This window comes from Leucoraja erinacea, chromosome 36 (assembly GCF_028641065.1).
Source record: "Leucoraja erinacea ecotype New England chromosome 36, Leri_hhj_1, whole genome shotgun sequence".
Lineage (NCBI taxonomy): Eukaryota > Metazoa > Chordata > Chondrichthyes > Rajiformes > Rajidae > Leucoraja > Leucoraja erinaceus.
The window spans coordinates 13,964,207-13,985,366 of NC_073412.1; the positions used below are offsets into that span (position 1 = coordinate 13,964,207).

The 21,160-nt window shown below is 44.3% G+C and overlaps 1 protein-coding gene across 3 annotated transcripts in view; it reads right to left on the reverse strand.

Annotated features, from left to right (window-relative positions):
- vps13c (vacuolar protein sorting 13 homolog C) overlaps positions 1-21,160 on the reverse strand; it is a 296,935-nt gene that overhangs the window by 102,870 nt on the left and 172,905 nt on the right. For all 3 annotated transcript variants that reach the window (XM_055662746.1, XM_055662745.1, XM_055662747.1), the window contains 7 exons: positions 16,442-16,575; positions 14,462-14,631; positions 13,741-13,973; positions 9,286-9,518; positions 7,586-7,678; positions 6,928-7,293; positions 1,174-1,263 (listed from right to left, as the gene is read on the reverse strand). In XM_055662746.1, coding sequence (XP_055518721.1) covers positions 1,174-1,263; positions 6,928-7,293; positions 7,586-7,678; positions 9,286-9,518; positions 13,741-13,973; positions 14,462-14,631; positions 16,442-16,575 — 1,319 coding nt within the window. The remainder of the gene's footprint in view (positions 1-1,173; positions 1,264-6,927; positions 7,294-7,585; positions 7,679-9,285; positions 9,519-13,740; positions 13,974-14,461; positions 14,632-16,441; positions 16,576-21,160) is intronic.

Genomic DNA, 21,160 nt, shown 5'->3' on the forward strand with positions numbered 1-21,160 from the left:
AAAGTCATCCCAAAGTTTACTTATAAAACCAGGAAGTAGGCATGGTGGTGCAGCGCTAGAGTTGCGGGTTCGATCCTGACTACGGATATTGTCTGTACGGTGTTGGTATGCTCTCCCCGTGGCCTGCGTAGGTTTTCCCCGTGAGCTTTATTTTTCCTCCCACACTCCAAAGACGTACAGGTTTGTAGGTTAATTGGCTTGTAACATTTTAAATTGTCCCTTGTGTGTTAATGTGCGGGAATTGCTGGTCGGCGCATACTCGGTGGGCCGAAGGGGCCTGTTTCCGCACTGTATCTCTAAATTAAACTAAAAAATTAGAATCAATGCATCCTACAATGCATCAGCTGTCTCCCTCAGTAATAACTCAGCTCTGATTAATTTAAAATTAAATCCATTATAATCTAAACTTTGAGGAACCGAGATTCTTGGTTATAAACTGGCATAAAAACTTAAATCTGAAGGATCAGAGCAATAAATTCAATTTAAAAAATACCAGAAGAGAAAAAGGTAAGTCGATGTACTTGTGGGGGTTTCAATACAACAAAACAGTGGTGTTTTTAAACAGGACAGAAGTAGTATGAAATAAACATACTGGAAAAAATATAAGGTAGACAAAAGTGCAGGAGAAACTGAACGGGTGCAGCAGCACCTATGGAGCGAAGGAAATAGGTAACACTTTGTGTCAAAACCCTTCTTCAGACTGATATACCACTGGATTAGGTTGTGCTGCCCACATTAATAAGATGTGCCCATAATAAAATGCCCCACAATGATCACGTACATTTCGGGCTAACTTCAACGTTAGCACATCATAATTTAGGGTTTTTTAGGTTCTATTTCAAGCTTTCAAACTTTCAAACCCGTCTTGTTAAAATGACATACAAGGTACCGTGCATTAGGTTGACAAGATACTAGTTTGTGCAACAAAGCTTATCCTGATGAAATGGTACGGACATTATCACCGCCATACAATCTAAAGATCCTCTGCCTGCCTGCGTTTGTTTGTTTGTTCATTTGTTCTGGTGAAGGTGCTGTGCTCACGGCAGACAGACAACAGTCGCCTGTCTTTTTTTTTTCCAGGTTTTCGTGTACCTTGTTGTGTGTTGTGTGTAATGTTGTGTTGGCAGACCAATTTCCCTCTGGGGTGAATAAAGTTCTATCGTATCGTATTACCTGCAGATTTAGACTCCATCTTTGTTCTCCTGGGACCACTTGCTCCAGGAGTGGCTCCCACACCGCATTCAGTTCATTATAATAAAGGACCTTTGGATAAAGCAGATTCATTTTATTTCAGAAGCGCACCAAATACAGGTCTTGTCTTTCCAGAAATACTCTCTGTACTAGATATATTCTAGATTAAAACAGTTCAAAACAAAAATGTGGTTATATGTATACCTCAATATGTCCCTAAGAAGGCTTACAACCAAGGAAACATTTTGAAGAGTAGTTATGTTATAACACAGACAATTGAGCTGATGTATGTTGCCTGTTTTGGTATTGTTAACGATAAATAATGTCCTAAATAGGTGGGAAGAACCCTCCCCTTTTTAAATTTAAGGTTGTGAGATCATATATATTCACCTAAAAGGGCAGGTGTGACATCCTGCCAGTCTGGCACTAGAACCAAAATTGTGTTCAGGTCTTTCAAATGCTTGAGTTGACCCAGCTGACCTTGCAACATGCTCACAAACACCTGGGAAATGGTGTCTAGAGTAGGTGAACACTTCCTCAGAGAAATCTTGCAATAGACTGATAAGAATGATACACTCTATCAAACTCCTCCATCAGACTGCCTTTGAGACACTATGATTACTGACTTCATGAAGGCTCATGGCATTAAGAAGCCCACCCTGCTTATCACCCACAGCCCTCCCTCAGATAATGAACCAGCGCTCCTCTGTGTTAAACACTTGGAAGTAACACTGGAAGTTGCAAGGGAATCAAGATAATTGCTGATCATAGGGTCATAAGTGATAGGAGCAGAATTAGGTCATTTGGCCCATCGAGTCCACCGCCATTCAAATCATGGCTGATCTATCTCTCCCTTCTAACTACATTCTCCTGCCTTCTCCCCATAACCCCTGACACCCGTACTAATCAAGAATCTATCTATCTATCTCTACTTTTAAAATATCCATTGGCTTGGCCTCCATAGCCTTCTGTGGGGGATTCAATGGCCTTCACTATTCCAAGCAAGATCCTGGTGAACTCCTGCACTCGCTGTATTGCTAACTCATCCTTCCTGCGGTAACCAGAACTGCACACACAACTCTGTACAGTCTAACCAATGTTTTCTTCAGCTGCATCATCACATCCCATTTCTTCGACTCAATGACTTGCCCTATGAAGGCAAGCACACCAAATGCCTTCTGCACCGTTCTATCCACTTGTGTCACCATTTTCAGCAAGCTTTGGACTTGCATCCCAAGGACCACCAGTACAACAACGTTGCTCAGGTCCCTGCCGTTTACCAGTATTTGACTTCCCAAAGTGTATTACATCACACTTGACTGAATTAAAATATCCTACTACTGCTCTGCCCCTTTCCAGCTAATCAATGTCCCATGGTACCATTAAACAACCTTCTCTACAACTTCTCAAATTGTTGCCTTTGGCAAATGTACTAATCATACCATCTACATTCACATCCAATGCCATTTATATATATTAGAGACAGCTGTCCCTGCATCAATCACTGTGGTTACACCACTTGTTACAAACTTCCAGTCAGGAAATCATCCATCAGCAAGATCCTCTGCCACCTGTAACCAAGCCAATGTTGGATCCAGTTGGCTGATACGTCTCAGAACCCTTTGGCACAGAACGTCGAGGCATCCTACAATACCTGGTTAAACGCCTTGCTGAAGTTCATGGAAATATGTCGACCATTCTACCCTCTATATTAGCAGTCAATTACATTTAGTGAGAAATTATTTCTCCTGCACAAGACCATGGGGACTCCTCCTAATCAGTCTCTGCCTTTACAAACCAATGTATATCCTGACCCCCTGAATCTTCTCTCAACAACTTCCAACAATGATGCCAGTCTCACTGGTCTGTAGTTTCCAGAATTATCCGTCACCCCTTTTGAATCAGGGAACAACATTAGTTGTCCGAGAAGCCAGCTTTCGGCCATTCAATTCACCGTATCAATTAACTGGGCACTTTAAATTGCCCTAATGAAACGTAGAAAATAGGCGCAGGAGGAGGCCATTCGGCCCTTCGAGCCAGCACTGCCATTGTGATGATGAATGGTAGAATCTGGGGTATCTGGAGAGATGGGAATTTAGGAAGAATAAAATATGTTAGGGGCTGGATTAATATCAATGTGGGCCAATGGGCTCATTTTTGTGTTGCACTTCACAGGGACTTTCGATCCTTTTTCATATTTTTTGATGTTATTTCCAATGTCATCCCTCCACCTGCCCAAGTTATCTTAAATCTCAACACCAAAGCATTAGTAAACCTTCTACACTAGCTTAAGAGTCGGAGTAATGGGACGTTCAGCCCATCATGTCCATGTTCACCTTTATGCCCATCTACACTCATTGCTTTTGCCTGCACTCTGATCATATACTTCTCTGCTTTGCTTTTTTTTTAAACTTCCTGTATAAATGCCTTTTAAATGTAATAATGGTACCCAATTCCACCATCCCCTATGGCAGATGGAAAGAGCATCCATACTTTCAAGAAACAAACAGCCCAATGAACGCAACAGGCCAGGCAGCATTTGGGGAGGGAAATGGACACAAGACAATTTTGGGTCAGGGACCGTCTTCAGATTGATGGAGAGAACTGGTAGAGGGAGCTGAGGGGACGGGGTGGGGGCAAGAACTGGGACATAGGTAGATCCAGGTGAGATGGGGCTGATTGGCAGACGACTCACTTGGGGTTGAGAAGGGAGGAGATAATAACCAAGTATGGAGGTGAAAAGTGGAGGACAAAGGGGCGCAAATGGTGGAATCTGATGAGGAAGTCATGGAGTGAAACGTAGACCAGCAGGAGAAGGGGAGATGGGTCAAGAAATGGGGGATGCAAGGTAGTAATGGGAGGGTGATGTGTGGGTGGAGGGGGTAGAAATGGGGAAAGGAACTGGGTGACAGAGGCAGGGAGAGCAGAAAGAAAGATGTGCACAGGGGTTGGGGGTGGGGGGGGGGGGTGGGGGGGGGGGGGGGGGGGGGGGGGGGGGGGGATGGGTCGAGAGAAGTGTAGGTTATCTGAAATTGGAGAATTCAGTGATTGTGTTGAGTTATAGCCCACACAACCAGAATACGAGATGGTATTTTTTCAGGGGTCTCCCTCTGGCAGTGGAAGGTGCCGAGGACAAACATGTCAATGTGGGAACAAGAAGGTGGCAAGCAACCAAGCTCTCCAGTTGGTACAGGCAAACAGAGTGCATGTGTTTGGGGAAACGGCCCCAGGTCTACACTGGTCTCACCAATGTAGAGGAAGCAACATCGACAGCACCAAATGAAATAGACAATTTTGCAAGAGCTGCATGTAAATCTCTTTCACATGGAAGTGCTGTTGGAGAGACACTAAAAGCTGGAGTAACTCAGCGGGACAGGCAGCATCTCTGAAACATAGAAACATAGAAACATAGAAATTAGGTGCAGGAGTAGGCCATTCGGCCCTTCGAGCCTGCACCGCCATTCAATATGATCATGGCTGATCATCCAACTCAGTATCCCGTACCTGCCTTCTCTCCATACCCCCTGATCCCCTTAGCCACAAGGGCCACATCTAACTCCCTCTTAAATATAGCCAATGAAGTGGCCTCAACTACCCTCTGTGGCAGAGAGTTCCAGAGATTCACCACTCTCTGTGTGAAAAAAGTTCTTCTCATCTCGGTTTTAAAGGATTTCCCCTTTATCCTTAAGCTGTGACCCCTTGTCCTGGACTTCCCCAACATCGGGAACAATCTTCCTGCATCTAGCCTGTCCAACCCCTTAAGAATTTTGTAAGTTTCTATAAGATCCCCTCTCAATCTTCTAAATTCTAGAGAGTATAAACCAAGTCTATCCAGTCTTTCTTCATAATACAGTCCTGACATCCCAGGAATCAGTCTGGTGAACCGTCTCTGCACTCCCTCTATGGCAATAATGTCCTTCCTCAGATTTGGAGACCAAAACTGTACGCAATACTCCAGGTGTGGTCTCACCAAGACCCTGTACAACTGCAGCAGTAGAACCTCTCTGCTCCTATACTCAAATCCTTTTGCAATGAAAGCTAACATACCATTCGCAAGAAGAAAAGGAATGGGTAATGTTTCGGGTTGAGACCCTTCTTCAGACTGGTTAGGGATAAGGGAAAGGAGAGATATAGACGGTGATGTAGAGAGATAAAGAACAATGAATGAAAGATATGCAAAAGAGTAATGAAGATAAAGGAAACAGGCCATTGTTAACTGTTGGAGATCCTTGAATGGGTGTGGCAGAGAAGGTGTAGGGATAGATGTTCACTTCCTGCTGTTGTGGGAGGTGGTGTCTGGGGAGAGGGAGGGGTGAGTGAACCAAGGAGTTACGGAGAAAGCAGAATCTGCAGCAACAGAAAGGGGTGAGGATGGAGAACAGGTGCGGCGGTGAGAGAAAACTAAGCAAGGGATGGCATCCTTGCAAGAGACAGGTTGGTAGGTGTAGTTAAGGTTGTTGTGGAAGTTACTGGGTTGGTGATAGCTTCTATCCTTCACGAGTTCCAATCTTGGCCTTGAATATATTCAACAGCAGATTCCATTACAACCTTTGGCAGATAATTCCTTGATTCGTTACATTCTGGTTGAAAAAATACATTGCATCTTTGCATTGAAAGGCTGATCCTTAATGTTCATAAGTCATAGGAGCAGAATTAGGCCATTTGGCCCATCAAGTCTACTCTGCCATTCAATCATGACTAATCTATCTTTCCTCTCAACTCCATTCTCCTGCCTTCTCCCCATAACCCTTGACACTAATTAATCAAGAACCTATTAATCTCCGCCTTAAAAATACCCATTATGCTGGCCTCCACAGCTGTCTGTGGCAATGAATTCCACAGTGAGATTCACTACCATCTGACGAAAAAAAATCTTCGTCATCACCTTTCTAAAGGTTCGTCCTTTTATTCTGAGTCTGTGCTCTCTGGACCTGGACTCTATGTTGTGTTGTGTCAAGAGTCTATTTTGTGCCGTGACTCTATGTAATGTTGTGACTCTAATCCCTAGTTGCAAACATTCCAGACACAAAGAATCTTCCACCTATCTGCCAAGCACTCTATGTGTAATTGTAAAACATACGACTGGCTGGTTACACAGCTATGCAACAAGGGTGCTATTTCACGGCAGATGACAACGACTATACAGTCATCATTTTCTCATCTTCTAGCACTAGACATTAGTCTTGTCAGATGCAAGAAAAGACCGCTTTGAAAAATGCAAAAAGCATGGTCCTTCCTCATATTTATCCTTAACTAATATCACAGAATTAAACGATCAAATCATTTGCTAATTTTCATGAATTGGCTTCTTCATTTCCATCATTATGAAGATTACTACACGTTGGCTGCACATCGCATCACACTAAAGAAACTTTCTATAGGTTTCACTTTATTTGGATTAAAATATATATTGCAGTGCTAAGCACGATATCAAGTATCTAGTAAAGCAGGGCCAGTAAAAAAACATTAATAATATCAATAACTTGTGTATCCCAATCAAAGATAAAACAAGTTACCTCAAGGATAGACACAAAATGCTGGAGTAACTCAGCGGGTCAGGCAGCGTATCTGGAGGAAAGGACTAGGTGACGTTTCGGGTCGTGACCCTTCTTCAGTCATCGTCAACAAATGTCATCTTTCCTCCAGAGATGCTGCCTGACCCGCTGAATTACTCCAGCATTGTGTGTCTATCTTTGGTGTACACCAGCATCTATAGTTGCTTCCCACACAAGTTACCTCAAGGGTCATGTTTGAATCAATACTGATGAGTGATGTCCAGTTTTCGACTCGTCCTGAAAACGTTGACTCAGTCAAAAGCAAAGGGATGGTGCTGTGGCCAAGGCCACATTCGAGTGTTACTTTTATTAGTGGAACAATAATCTTGAAGGACTCGCCGGTCCTTTGATGATTTTCACCAAAGTAATTCTCTGTGGCTTCATCGGCATCGTCAACTCCCAGGAACCAGTAGTTGCAGTTGTGGACGTCTTTCACAGCCCAGAGGTCCGTGTCCTTGCACACTGGCAGCACATTTTCATTCTCTTGCACTTTAGGCCTCATCACAGACATGATTGTCGTAACAGTGTTTAGAATGATAGGAGATACCTTAAAATAAAATAAAATAAAACTCTCCAGTAATAACAATCATTCACTGGTTTAAGATTAGATGCGACGATATATTAGAAAAAGTATAATTATACTGAAGATCAAAAATAACAGAGTTTAACTATCATATCGGGAGAAATTAAAGATACTGATACTGGCAGAATTCAGTTGTAGTACGAAAAGACAGCAATTTTGTACACTTACCCCATCCAAATATTATTACATTTATTTCTGAATTAGTGACAAAATAAAAAAACACAGCACAGTATGCAAAAGAAAGCAACCTTCTCACCTTTAAGTTTATCGGTTCTACTTTAAGACTGATATCTTGTGGCCCTGAAGTGGGCTCAACGAAGTCCAAGAACAAGGAACAAGGCTGCAACACCTGGAATACACAACACCATACAGTCACAACACAGGAGCAAATGCTGAAACGTGATCAAAACACAAGGTGCTGGAGTAGCTCCAGCAACCTCGTCATCCCATCCTCATCCTGAGCTATTATTGTGGTTAACCAAGTATTGTCAACTATTTTGGGCGACACAGCGTTAGAATTGCTGCCTTACAGCGGCAGAGACCCAGGTTCAATCCTGACTATGGGTGCTGTCTGTACGGAGTTTATATGTTCTCTCTGTGTCCTGTGTGGGCTTTCTCCGGGATCTCCTGATTCCTCCCACACTCCAAAGACGTACAGGTTTGTAGACTAATTAGCTCCGATAAAAATGAAAATGGTTCCTAGTGTGTGCAGGATAGTGTTAGTTGAGGTGGAAGATTGCAACCTTCACATGATCTGACCTGTTTCGACGAATGCAATCAACCTGGCGTGCACAATCAAATAAGATCAAATAGAACAAGTTGTTCTACAACTTTAGGCTGTGCACGCCATGCACAAGAAGAAGATAGTGTTAGTATGCGAGGATTGCTGGTTGGTGCGGCATCGGTGGGCTGGGGGGCCTGCTTCCGTGTTGTATCTCTAATCTAAACTAAACTAAAGATCAGCTGGTCATACAACAAGAGGGGAGAGAATGGACAGACAGCTTGTTTTTGTCAGGGCCCATCTTCAAACTGATATGAGTAAAGCAAAGAAAGCTGGAAAATAAAGATGGGCTGCGGCAACACCTGGCAAGTGATAGATAGATAGATGGATACAGGCAAGGGGGCATTGATTGGCAGATGGGTGGAATAAAGTGACAAAGGCAAGAGATGAAGAACAGACAAAAGGATGTCGGATAAGGAAAGAAGAGGAGAAGCGAATTGTAAAGCCGGAGGGAGGAATGGGAGTGGAAGGGGACAGGGGAAGATAAAAAGAGGGACTCGGGGATGGGAGATGTGTATAAAGGAGGGGAAGGATGTGTTGTATTTCTACCCAACTCCATCACATCCTCTGGCAGCATGCCTGAGACAACAACCATGTATGTGCAGAAAAACCTCCCATCAATTCTCCCTTCAAACCCTCTTCTCTTATCCTAAAGCCAGGACCTGAATCATGGGGAAAAGTTGTAGAGCAAGTACTCCACATAGTTTTGTGCAGCCTTTAAAGATCAGACCTCAGCCTCATTCGCTCCAGGGAAAACAGCACTAGCCAAGCCTACCCAACCTTCCCCTTCAGTTCAGGTAATTCCTCCAAACTCTCACCAGTGCACACACATCCTTCTTACATTGGTGGCAGAGTGGTGCAGCAGCACAGCCGCTGCCTGTAAGCACCGGGTTCGATCCTGACTATGGGCGCTGTCTATGTGGAGTTTGCACATTCTGCCTGTGACTACGTGCGCTTTCTCCGGGTTCCTTGCACACTCCAAACATGTGCATTTGTTGGTTAATTGCCCCGAGTATGTAGGATACAGAAGTGGGATAACATAGAACTAGCGTACGGCGTGGACTCGGTGTGGCGAAAGAACTGTTTCTGCACTGTATCTCTAAACTCTCATTGCGGTGACCAGAATTGCTCACAGTACAAGTGCAGTAATTACTTTACAAAAACCTTGTATGTACCGTTGTTATATTTGTCCCTCTCTTCGCCTGGAGGAATGGACAGGCCAGAATCTTTAGGTCGCTGACCAATGCAATCATTCTTCGACATTGTTTTTCATGGATTAACGAGAAGTCACACAGGAGAGAAACAACAAGTGCAGGGGCGTCAGCTTTCGACAGGTTTGCCACAAACACAACCTCAGGGTTCATCATCATTGCTTTAATGTTCATCCTTCGATTTGGAGAGTCTACAGCTACAACAAGATAATAAACGTTAAGGTGCATGGCATCAATGCAAGGTTCCCAATAGATGAGCAAGACCTATGTGCAAATTCTTAGTGCAATAAAATTATACTGTCTGAAGAAGGGTTCTGACCTGAAGCATAACCTGTTCCTTTTCCCCAGATGCTGCCTGACCTGCTGAATTGTTCCAGCACTTTGTGTCTACCTTCAATATTATACTTCAGTCTGTTGACTGAATTTTTATATTGCAAATTAAAATATTCTATTTAGCTCGGTGTAACATACTCAATGAGCAATCAGGGACATATAAACCTATCCCATGTAAAAGATTTGTTACGGAACATAACAGAAAATTAAGTATCAAAATAGTTGTGCAACATTTACTCTAGTAACAACATTCTGAAAAAGATAGATTTGGATGATAAATTAACCTGAAGTGATGGTGTTATTCTACTGCCTGAACAACAGAGGGTGGTGAATCTGTGGAATTCATTGCCACAGACGGCTGTGGAGGCCAGGTCAATGGATATTTTACAGTGGAGATTGATAGGTTCCTGATGAGTATAGGTGTCAGAGGTTATGGGGAGAAGGCGGGAGAATGGGGTTGAGAGGGGGACATAGATCAGCCAAGATTCAATACGGAGTAGACTTGATGGGCCGAATGGCTTAATTCTGCTCCTATCACATAAACAGAAGATTAATGCACAAGAACAGTATGATGTTACATCCTTCATTTAATTTAAGTATAATGTGAACAAGGAGTTAAATACTAAGTGGAGAGTTTGTTAAATGTGAAGTGGCTGTCCCAGTAATATTTCTGAACTGCTCCAAGCTTCTAGCCCCACGTCATTCCTTTCAGTCGCTGTCTCACAGCATCAGAGAGGCAGTGGCGCTCCATGCTGGGATTCTGAAGTAATTAACCTTTATTAAATATTGAAAAGAATTTCTATCAAGGTGGATTTGTGCCTGGAAGGTCATGTTTAACTAATAATCTTTTTGTGTCAGCCTTGGGGACTCTGTATCCTCCTCTGCTCCTCTGTCGTGTGGGGTCCCACAGGGCTCAGTTCTTGGCCCTCTCCTCTTTTCACTCTATTTGCTCCCACTCGGTTCCATCCTTAGGAAGCACGGGATTTCATTCCACTTTTATGCTGATGACAGTCAGCTTTATGTGCCTCTGGGAAAGGGGGGTGTACACTCTGTCGGCCTCTTGCTTGAGTGTCTCAGTGACATCAAGGCCTGGATGTCACTGAACTTTTTAAAATTTAATGATGACAAGACAGAGGTAATGATCTTTGGTGGCACCTCTGGGGCCCCCCCTGTTGATCTAGGCTCTTTGTCTGCATATCTCAAACCTAACATCACGAACCTGGGGATTAAAGTGGACCCTGAGCTTAGATTTGACTGTCAGGTAAGGGCTGTTGTTAAATCTGGTTTTTTCCATCTGAGGCAGCTGGCAAAAATAAAGCCGATTTTGTCAAGGAAGCACTTTGAGACGGTAATCCATGCCTTTGTTACCACCCGGCTGGATTACTGCAATGCACTGTATCTGGGGGTTAGTCGGTCCTCCATCGCCCGTCTCCAGATGGTACAGAATGCAGCTGTTCGTCTCTTGACTGGCACACGAAAGCATGATCATGTTTCTCACCTTTTGGCCTCTCTCCACTGGCTGCCTATTCAGTATAGGATTCGTTTTAAAATTATTTTATTTACTTTTAAATCCCTAAGTGGTCTTGCCCCGTCCTACCTATCTGAGCTTCTTCACCCTTATTCGCCCTCCCGCTCTCTCAGGTCAGATGATCAGCTGCTCCTGATTGAGCCAAAGACTAAGCGGAAGCTCAGAGGGGACCGTGCCTTTGCTGTGTCGGCTCCGAGATTGTGGAATGAATTGCCTCTGCACGTTAAACAGGCCCCTTCTCTAGCTGTTTTTAAATCACTCCTGAAGACATATCTATTCTCCATGGCCTTTGTAGACCAGTGAGGTGTCGAATTGTTTATTAACTTTATTTGCTTGGTTTTGCTGCGTTGTTTGTACTTGTGTTTTATGTTTTTTTTAATTTATTGTTTGGATTTTTGTATGTAATTTATGCGCCTCGTGTTAGTTGTATGTTCTGTTGTTCTGCCTGTTTTATGATGTCTTGCTTGTTTTCTTTTTTCTGTACAGCACTTTGGTCAGCTTTGGTTGTTTTTAAGGTGCTTAACAAATAAAGTTATTATTATTATTATTATTATTATTATATGGACTTCAGTAAGGCCTTTGACAAGGTTCCTCATGGAAGGTTGGTTAAGAAGGTTCAATGGTTGGGTATTAATGGTGGAGTAGCAAGATGGATTCAACAGTGGCTGAATGGGAGATGCCAGAGAGTAATGGTGGATGGTTGTTTGTCAGGTTGGAGGCCAGTGACGAGTGGGGTGCCACAGGGATCTGTGTTGGGTCCACTGTTGTTTGTCATGTACATCAATGATCTGGATGATGGTGTGGTAAATTGGATTAGTAAGTATGCAGATGATACTAAGATAGGTGGGGTTGCGGGTAATGAAGTAGAGTTTCAAAGTCTACAGAGAGATTTATGCCAGTTGGAAGAGTGGGCTGAAAGATGGCAGATGGAGTTTAATGCTGATAAGTGTGAGGTGCTACATCTTGGCAGGACAAAACAAAATAGGACGTACATGGTAAATGGTAGGGAATTGAAGAATGTAGGTGAACAGAGGGATCTGGGAATAACTGTGCACAGTTCCCTGAAAGTTGAATCTCATGTAGATAGGGTGGTAAAGAAAGCTTTTGGTGTGCTGGCCTTTATAAATCAGAGCATTGAGTATAGAAGTTGGGATGTAATGTTAAAATTGTACAAGGCATTGGTGAGGCCAATTCTGGAGTATGGTGTACAATTTTGGTCGCCTAATTATAGGAAGGATGTCAACAAAATAGATCGGGAAAAGTCCTCATACCCGGGTATGTCGCCAGATCGGGAAAAGTCCTCATACCTGGAGTATGGTGTACAATTTTGGTCGCCTAATTATAGGAAGGATGTCAACAAAATAGATAGAGTACAGAGGAGATTTACTAGAATGTTGCCTGGGTTTCAGCAACTAAGTTACAGAGAAAGGTTGAACAAGTTAGGGCTTTATTCTTTGGAGCGCAGAAGGTTAAGGGGGGACTTGATAGAGGTCTTTAAAATGATGAGAGGGATAGACAGAGTTGACGTGGAAAAGCTTTTCCCACTGAGAGTAGGGAAGATTCAAACAAGGGGACATGACCTGAGAATTAAGGGACTGAAGTTTAGGGGTAACATGAGGGGGAACTTCTTTACTCAGAGAGTGGTAGCTGTGTGGAATGAGCTTCCAGTGAAGGTGGTGGAGGCAGGTTCGTTTTTATCATTTAAAAATAAATTGGATAGTTATATGGATGGGAAGGGAATGGAGGGTTATGGTCTGAGCGCAGGTATATGGGACTAGGGGAGATTATGTGTTCGGCACGGACTAGAAGGGTCGAGATGGCCTGTTTCCGTGCTGTAAAATTGGTTATATGGTTATATGGTTAATGATGGTTAATGATAAAATTAATTTCCCCAGAAGTTGAATTCCATTGATAGACACAAAATGCTGAAGTAATTCAGCAGGGGAGACAGCATCTCTGGAGAGAAGGAATGGCTGATGTTTTGGGTCAAAACCCTTCTTCAGGCTGATCTCTTCAGAGGGTCTTGACCCAAAACATCACCCATTCCTTCTCTCCAGAGATGCTGCCTGTCCCGCTGAGTTACTCCAGAATTTTGTGTCTATCTTCGTTGTAATCCTAAACAGCTGAGTTACATAATAGGGTTATAGATATGGGTATCACTGTTCTCCCAACATATACACAAGAGAAACTGTCCAGCATGTTATGTCAAATGTGTAGGAAGGAACTGCAGATGCTGGTTTACATCGAAGATAGACTCAAAAGGCTGGAGTAACTCAGCGGGACAGGCAGCATCTCTGGAGAGAAGGAATGGGTGACGTTTCGGGTCGAGACTGCTCTTCACTCCAAGTGAAGATGGGTCTTAACCTGAAACATTATCCATTCCTTCTGTCCAGAGATGCTGCCCGTTCCGCTGGAGCTGCCCATTCTGCTGAGCTACTCCAGCAATTTGGTTCTGTTATATCAAATGTGGTACAAGTTTAAAGAGAACCATTTTTTGGAAATGTGTTCAGGGAAGGTAAAATGATTTGTACTTGGGACATGTAGAAAGTTATTCTCACCAGTGCTGGGAGGAGACTTTCCCGTCTGCTTTGGATGCAACTGGACGGATTTATCATTTGTCTTTTCAGGAATAGCTTTGATGAAGAAATCTGCAACGTCCACGAGGAACTCCACGCTGGCACATATGTATAAATGCTCCAGTAGAGCCACGATCGAGGTCTCGTCCTCCAGCTGACTGTATTGCAACTCAATCATCACAGTTTCCCCAGAGCCTTGCTTTTTCTCAATCATTCTGTAGGGAAGTATGCAGATAATTTATACACATTCCACGTCACAGTAAAATGCCACACATAACTACTAGAGTTTAGTTTAGATATGCAGCATCGTAACAAGCCCGTCAGCCCACCGATTCGGCAACAACCACCCATCACCACACATGTTCCATGTTCTCTCATCCACTCTCTGCACACTAGGGACAATTTACAGAGACCAATTCACCTACAGACCCGCATGTCTGGGATGTGGGAGGAAACCAGAGCACGCAGAGGAAACCCACACAGGCGCAGAGAGAATGGGCAAACTCCACACAGATAGCACCCTGTCACGATCGAACCGGAGTCTCAGGCAGCAGCTCCACCAGCTACACCAGTCCGCTGCCCCTAAATCGTCTGAGGTTAGTGACCTCAGCAAATCGACCATGAGTATTGATGCAGATAAGAGGGTGAGAGAATGCCATAAGTGAACCATGAGAAGAGAATAAAACACACAATTGATTCTGACCTCTGGGTAACCTTCTCAACCCCTCGTCTTAGATCATCCAGTGTACATGTAGTAAGCTTCATATCAAACATCAACGAGCCGTCGGAGATCATCTTCCCTGAGGCCGTGGTGAGATGCAACCTGAACTCGCCCAGGGGTGAACTTCCCAGGCGTTGCACCGATTCAGTGGCCTTCGTTGGGCAAAACAATAGTGACAAAGCCATTCAGTGCTCAGAATATCCAACTCAATTAAACAAACACATCACACCAGATCAGTAATAGTGTGCATAAATGGCAGAGTGCAAGTCTCAATCTACACAAAGGTGCTAGTTATACAAAAATGGCAGCCAGCCAAAGAGATTGGAATCCCTTTACCATTGTTGCTTTTCTGCATATCTTTCATTAATTTGTTCTATATCTCTCTACATCACCGTCTATATCTCTCGTTTCCCTTTCCCCTGACTCTCAGTCTAAAGAAGGGTCTCGACCCAAAACATCACCTATTCCTTTTTTCCAGATATGTCCTGTGACCCGCTGAGTTACTCCAGCACTTTGTGCCTGTCTTTGGAGACCTCACTTTGTTATTCTGCCCAAGGACATCGTGGGTGAATGTGTCACTTGGAGGATAAGGGGGGTTGGAGGAATAAGGGTGGGCAGCAAGAAAGGTAGGGGCAAAGGGGGTGGCAGAGCTAGTCTGGGTATGGGCGAAGATGGCATTGGGGTGTTGGGGAAGACGCAGATCAGGAGACAAAGAGCGAGAAAGGGAAGGCCTGGATAGAGTGGATATGGAGAGGATGTTTCCACTAGTGAGAGAGTCTAGGACCAGAGGTCATAACCTCAGAATAAAAGGATGTACCTTTAGAAAGGAGATGAGAAGGAATTTCTTTAGTCAGAGGGTGGTGAATCTGTGGAATTCCTTGCCACAGATGACAGTGGAGGTGGTCAATGGATATGTTTAAGGCAGAGATTGACAGATTTTTGATTAGTACGGGTCAGGGGTTAAGGGAAGGCAGGAGAATGGGATTGAGAGGGAAAGATAGATCAGCCATGATTGAATGGTTGAATGGAGACTTCTTCGGTCGAAGGTCCTTATTCTGCTCCAAGAACATGAGATGCTGTTACGTTGTCTAAAGAAAATGTCACTGAACCAGTCTGATAAAGGAATGTGAAGTAGGGTCTTGACCCGTAACGTCACCTACTCCTTTTCTCCAGAGCTGCTGTCCGATCCGCTGTTACTCCAGCTTTTTGTCTCTATCTTAAAGGTAAGTGCAGTCTTTCTGAGCAGGAATCGGCTGATGCAAAGATGAGCTGACTAAACTAGCTCAGTAAAACATCACACTATATAGTCTTCGCACAATTACAATGTTCAAAAGCATTTGGACAGGAACGGCATTGAAGATACGATTGAAGCAGGCAACTGGGATTATGTAGATACATCAGCCTGGATGTTGGGTTGAAAGGGCTCAATTCTGTGATTCTCGGGACACATTCCTATGTAGGGGAAGGGGAAGGAGCCGACCTGTGAAAACCTAATGCTATGTGATAGTGAAAGCTTGATAAAGACAATAAAGGAAGCCTAGAGATACTATACACACCAAAAACCCTATTGCAGGGAAGTCAATGCAAACATCACACATGCATTGCGATTGAGGCCCTTCAGGAGTGAAATTCTCTGCCACAGAATGCAGTGGAGGCCAATTCACTGGATGTTTTCAAGAGAGAGTTAGAATTAGCTCTTAGGACTAATGGAATCAAGGGATATGGGAATAACGCAGGAACGGGGTACTGATTTTGGATGATCAGCCATGATCATAATAAATGGCGGTGCTGGCTCGAAGGGCCGAATGGCCTACTCCTGCATCATTTTTCTAGGTGTCTATACGGTGTAAAGGAAGTCTTCATTTACCCAGTTTCAAAACACCAATGCTTGCCCCCCAGAATTAGCTGTGTAGCTTTGAACAATTTGGGATGTAAAACAAAACCTTCAAAAATGGGTCCTACCTGTTTGACATCTTCAGTGTACAGCATGATGGACAGGGATTCAAACTTGAAATCAAACTTCAAGGTGTCAAAGGGCTGAGGTTTAGCTGCTGATTCTGCACGGCACACCTCACCCCTGGTCCCGTGTGGGGGCTCTACAAACAACAGGGAAAACCATCATCACAATGCATTTGACAAATCTGCAGTTTGCAGTTTAGTTTAGTTTTGTTTAGAGATACAGTGTGGAAACAGGCCCTTCGGCCCACCGAGTCAGCGTTGACCAGCAATCCCCACATATTAACATTAGCCGACACGCCCCAGGGCCAATTTTGATATTTACGAAGCCAATTTACCTACGTACTTGTACGTGGTATAAAAGCAAAGATCTTGGAGAAAACCCACGCAGGTCACGGGAGAACATACATACTCCGTACAGACAGCACCCATAGATGGGATCAAACCTGGGTCTCTGGCGCTGCAAGGCAGCAACTCTACCGCTATGCTGCCATTTAAGGTAAAAAACAATTCTCATTAAGGATAGCACGATTACCATTGCTCTTACACGTGATATTATTATTTGATGATAATACAATAACACTTTCCGCAAATAGTGGCCTAACACAGGTAGTTCTGCTATAAAACATGACATCATAGTGCGAATAGGATATAGCGCAATTAATGAAATAGTGATTTCTATTTGTTTTAAGCAAGCATAATTACTGGAGTAACTCAGCGGCTCAGACAGCATCTCTGCAGAGAAGGAATGGGTGATGTTTTGGGTCAAGACCCTTAACCATATAACCATATAACAATAACAGCACGGAAACAGGCCATCTCGACCCTTCTAGTCCGTGCCAAACACATAATCTCCCCTAGTCCCATATACCTGCGCTCAGACCATAACCCTCCATTCCCTTCCCATCCATATAACTATCCAATTTTTTTTTAAATGATAAAAACGAACCTGCCTCCACCACCTTCACTGGAAGCTCATTCCACACAGCTACCACTCTCTGAGTAAAGAAGTTCTCCCTCATGTTACCCCTAAACTTCAGTCCCTTAATTCTCATGTCATGTCCCCTTGTTTGAATCTTCCCTACTCTCAGTGGGAAAAGCTTTTCCACGTCAACTCTGTCTATCCCTCTCATCATTTTACAAACCTCTATCAAGTCCCCCCTTAACCTTCTGCGCTCCAAAGAATAAAGCCCTAACTTGTTCAACCTTTCTCTGTAACTTAGTTGCTGAAACCCAGGCAACATTCTAGTAAATCTTGCTGAAACCCAGGCAACATTCTAGTAAATCCCTTCTTCAGTCTCGTCCCGATACATCACCCGTTCCTTCTTTCCATAGATGCTGCCTGCCCCGCTGAGTTACTCCAACATTTTGTGTCTACCTTCGATTTAAAATTTAAACCAGCATCTGCAGTTCTTTCCTACACAAGCAAGCATCTATATAATTAAAACTCTGATCTTGACCACTTCCTGTTTGCACTGCATATTAATTTTAGAAAACACGCTACCACTTACGGCTGTGATTTTGGCCATCTTTCTCAGAGTCCCCCTCCGCTGAGCAGGACAAGAGGATTTTTCCCATCGATGAAAAATAAAAGACTTATTAATGTTTTAAAAATATTGAGATTCTCTCTCCTGTCAATCACGCCATGGTGACTACGCCCCTTCTGGTGGGAGGGGGGAGGGACTATAAAACCCGGAAATGTGGAGGTGCCTCAGTTCTCTGCAAGATGGGGTAGCGACAGGTCACGACTCTCAATCTGAGCTGTGAATAACACTGAACACATGTCTACTAAACTGTGAGTGGTTTTACTGACCTGTCAGTGCCCTTAATGTGGTTTGAAAATACAAAGGTGTTTTATGGTTTGAAAATGCAGGGACAGGCAACATCTCTGGAGAGAAGGAATGGGTGACGTTTCACATTGACACCCTTCTTCAGACATTTTCTCCTGAAGGTGGTCATTGGAATTGACAAGAACCACTTCTACTGACAATTATACAATTTTATTTTGGAGTCACGTGAGTGATTCCGTGAAGAACCCGCTCAGCACGCATGCGCGGCATTACGTTCAGCAGAACAAGAGCGGCACAGCGTGAGTCAGGCGCTCCCGCTACGGAGGTGAAAGAACGGACCGTCAGGTAAGCTGAGGTCGGGTTTTTCTTTCACAGGGAGCCTTCTGCTTTCCGGCAGAGAAGAAAGGCTCTAGAACAAACCTGTCCCCCGCTCGACTCCACGGAGGAGCGTTCCATCTGGGGGGGGGGGGGGGGGGGCAGCAACAGAACAGACCTGTCCCCCGCTCGACTCCACGGAGGAGCATTCCATCTGGAGGGTGGCAGCAACAAGGCGGTAGGACCGCTTACTGGGCGGTCCGCTATCCCGACACCGTGCCGAGCCCAGCCCTGCTAGCGCCTGAGCAGCGGGCTGGAAGTAACGCCACAGAAGAGGCGTCCGGCCGGTGGCTCCGACTTGTCGGACGGGACGTCTTTCCACCCAGGTGGGGGAGAGACAGCCGCATGAGTCGCATAGAGCGGCTCTTGGAGCAGGAGCTCCAGCGAGGGCGCTCTCGCAGAGGGGGGTCAGGCACTCCCTCCACAGTGCCTTGTGCACTGTCCATTGCTTCCTCCTTTCCAGAGGATAGCTTTGGTGACCAGGACTGGGCTGGTCAAGAACAGGGGCAATGGCTGAAGATCTCGGGAGTATGCAAGGGGTGCAGGAACAGGAAGAGCTGCTAGGTGTGGTGGACAGCTACGTGGAAACCCCACGTACAGGAGGCCGTTAAAAGCCTGAAGACAGCCATCACATCGTTTCTCCTCATTCCATGGACAAATACGGAGATGACCACAACCTTCGTAAACAAGTCGTAAGAGCTGCCATAAAAATCCTACATTGCGGGGTTGTGCATACCCCAGCCACTGAGCCAGACCCACTGCTCTTTGGCAAAAACCTCACAAAGCATATGAAGGACATGTAAGAGGTTTTACAAAACTTTCGGCTCATGAGGGCAGGGCCGGGACGAGCAAACCAAAAACAGTAATTCCTACGCAGCAGCACCCCATCGCGTCCATCAGTCAACGTCTACCATATCGGACTGATGAAAGCTCGGGGTCCGCATTCTATCACCGAAAGTCTTCTTTAGACCAGGGCCCAGAGCGGACCCCATGGAAAATGTGCCACCCCCCAACGTCACCACCACGTCAGACACTCGTTGGACCGGCAGGAAACAGAAGAATACCCATAACCATGGAGGTAGGTGGGTCTGGTTCCTACCAGTATATAGAGTAATACTAACACATGGGAGTCTATCACGAGTGATCAGTATATACTCAATGGCATTAGTGAATACAAATACATTCATACTAGAAAAATTGCCACCAGGTCAACATTCACCCCAGAGGGTATTTTCCCCTCTCGTTTAAAGAAACGAGAGGGACAAGCTGAACTGGTGAGACTAATTACAAAGGGTATCATGGGAAAACCTTAACCCTTGCAATTCGTATTAAATATATTCACTAAACCCAAAAAAGATGGTGGATGTCGCATCATCATTGACTTAACTTCACTAAATATGTTTGTTAAGTATATACATTTCAAAATGGAACCGGTTGTTACTGCCAAACAACTAAATTCCAAAAGATACTTCATCTTAAAGATGTTTACTATTTAGTACCATTCACAAGGATCATCACAGATTTACCTGGATGGGGCAGCTATAGCAGTTTAAAGCGTTGCCCAATGGGGTCACATCAGCCCAAAAGTGTCACCCAGACACTAAAACCAGCTCTGGCAATATTCAGAAGACAAAAACATATTGTCATGGCATATCTTGATGATATCCTAAATGGTAGGCAAGACCATGGAATTGACTATGTTAGCTGTATCAGCTACCAAACAGTTATTCGAAACCCTGGGGTTGTCTTACATCCAGATAAATCTAAGTTGAAGCCATCCACTATCATGGACTACTTGGGCTTCACAATTAATTCAGTCTACGTGACTGTAACATTGCCAAGAGAACGTTTGGCATAGTTTCAGCCTATTATCATCACTAACCCTACATCAGTTATCCAAACAGATGCCAGTGCTCAAGGCTGGGGAGCAACTAACTCCATATCCAGCACAAGTAGTAGATGGACTAACACAGAGTCATCGTTACCACTTACACTGGGCATTAATTATCTAGACATGTTGGGTGACTTTTATGGTTTAAAAGCATATGCATAAATATGCATCACTTGCATGTACGGTTACAAATAGATAATACTACGGTGGTGGCCTACATTAACCATATGGGCGGCATAAAATCGGTATCATGCGACAAGTTGGTCAACACAATTTGGCAATGGTGTGTCGAAAGACATATTTGGCTATCAGCAACTTACCTGCCAGGTAAGCTAAATACAGTGGCAGACACCAGGTCACGTAAATTTAATAACAACATCGAATGGATGTTAAAACCCAGACCCTGAGGCAGCAGCGGTAGATGCGTTCGTGCTGGATTGGGGAAATTCTTCTTCTATGCATTTCCTCCCTTCTGCCTCATCAGTCGAGGACTACGCACAATACAAATTAACTCTGCTTCAGGTATTTTGATAGTACCCGACTGGCCTACGCAGCCATGGTTCCCAATACTCCATGACATGGTTGTTGAAGCTCCGATGGTATTCCCCAGTGACCCAGAGTTATTAACACCCAGTGTCGGGCGCAAGCCACCCATGCCATGAAAAAAAA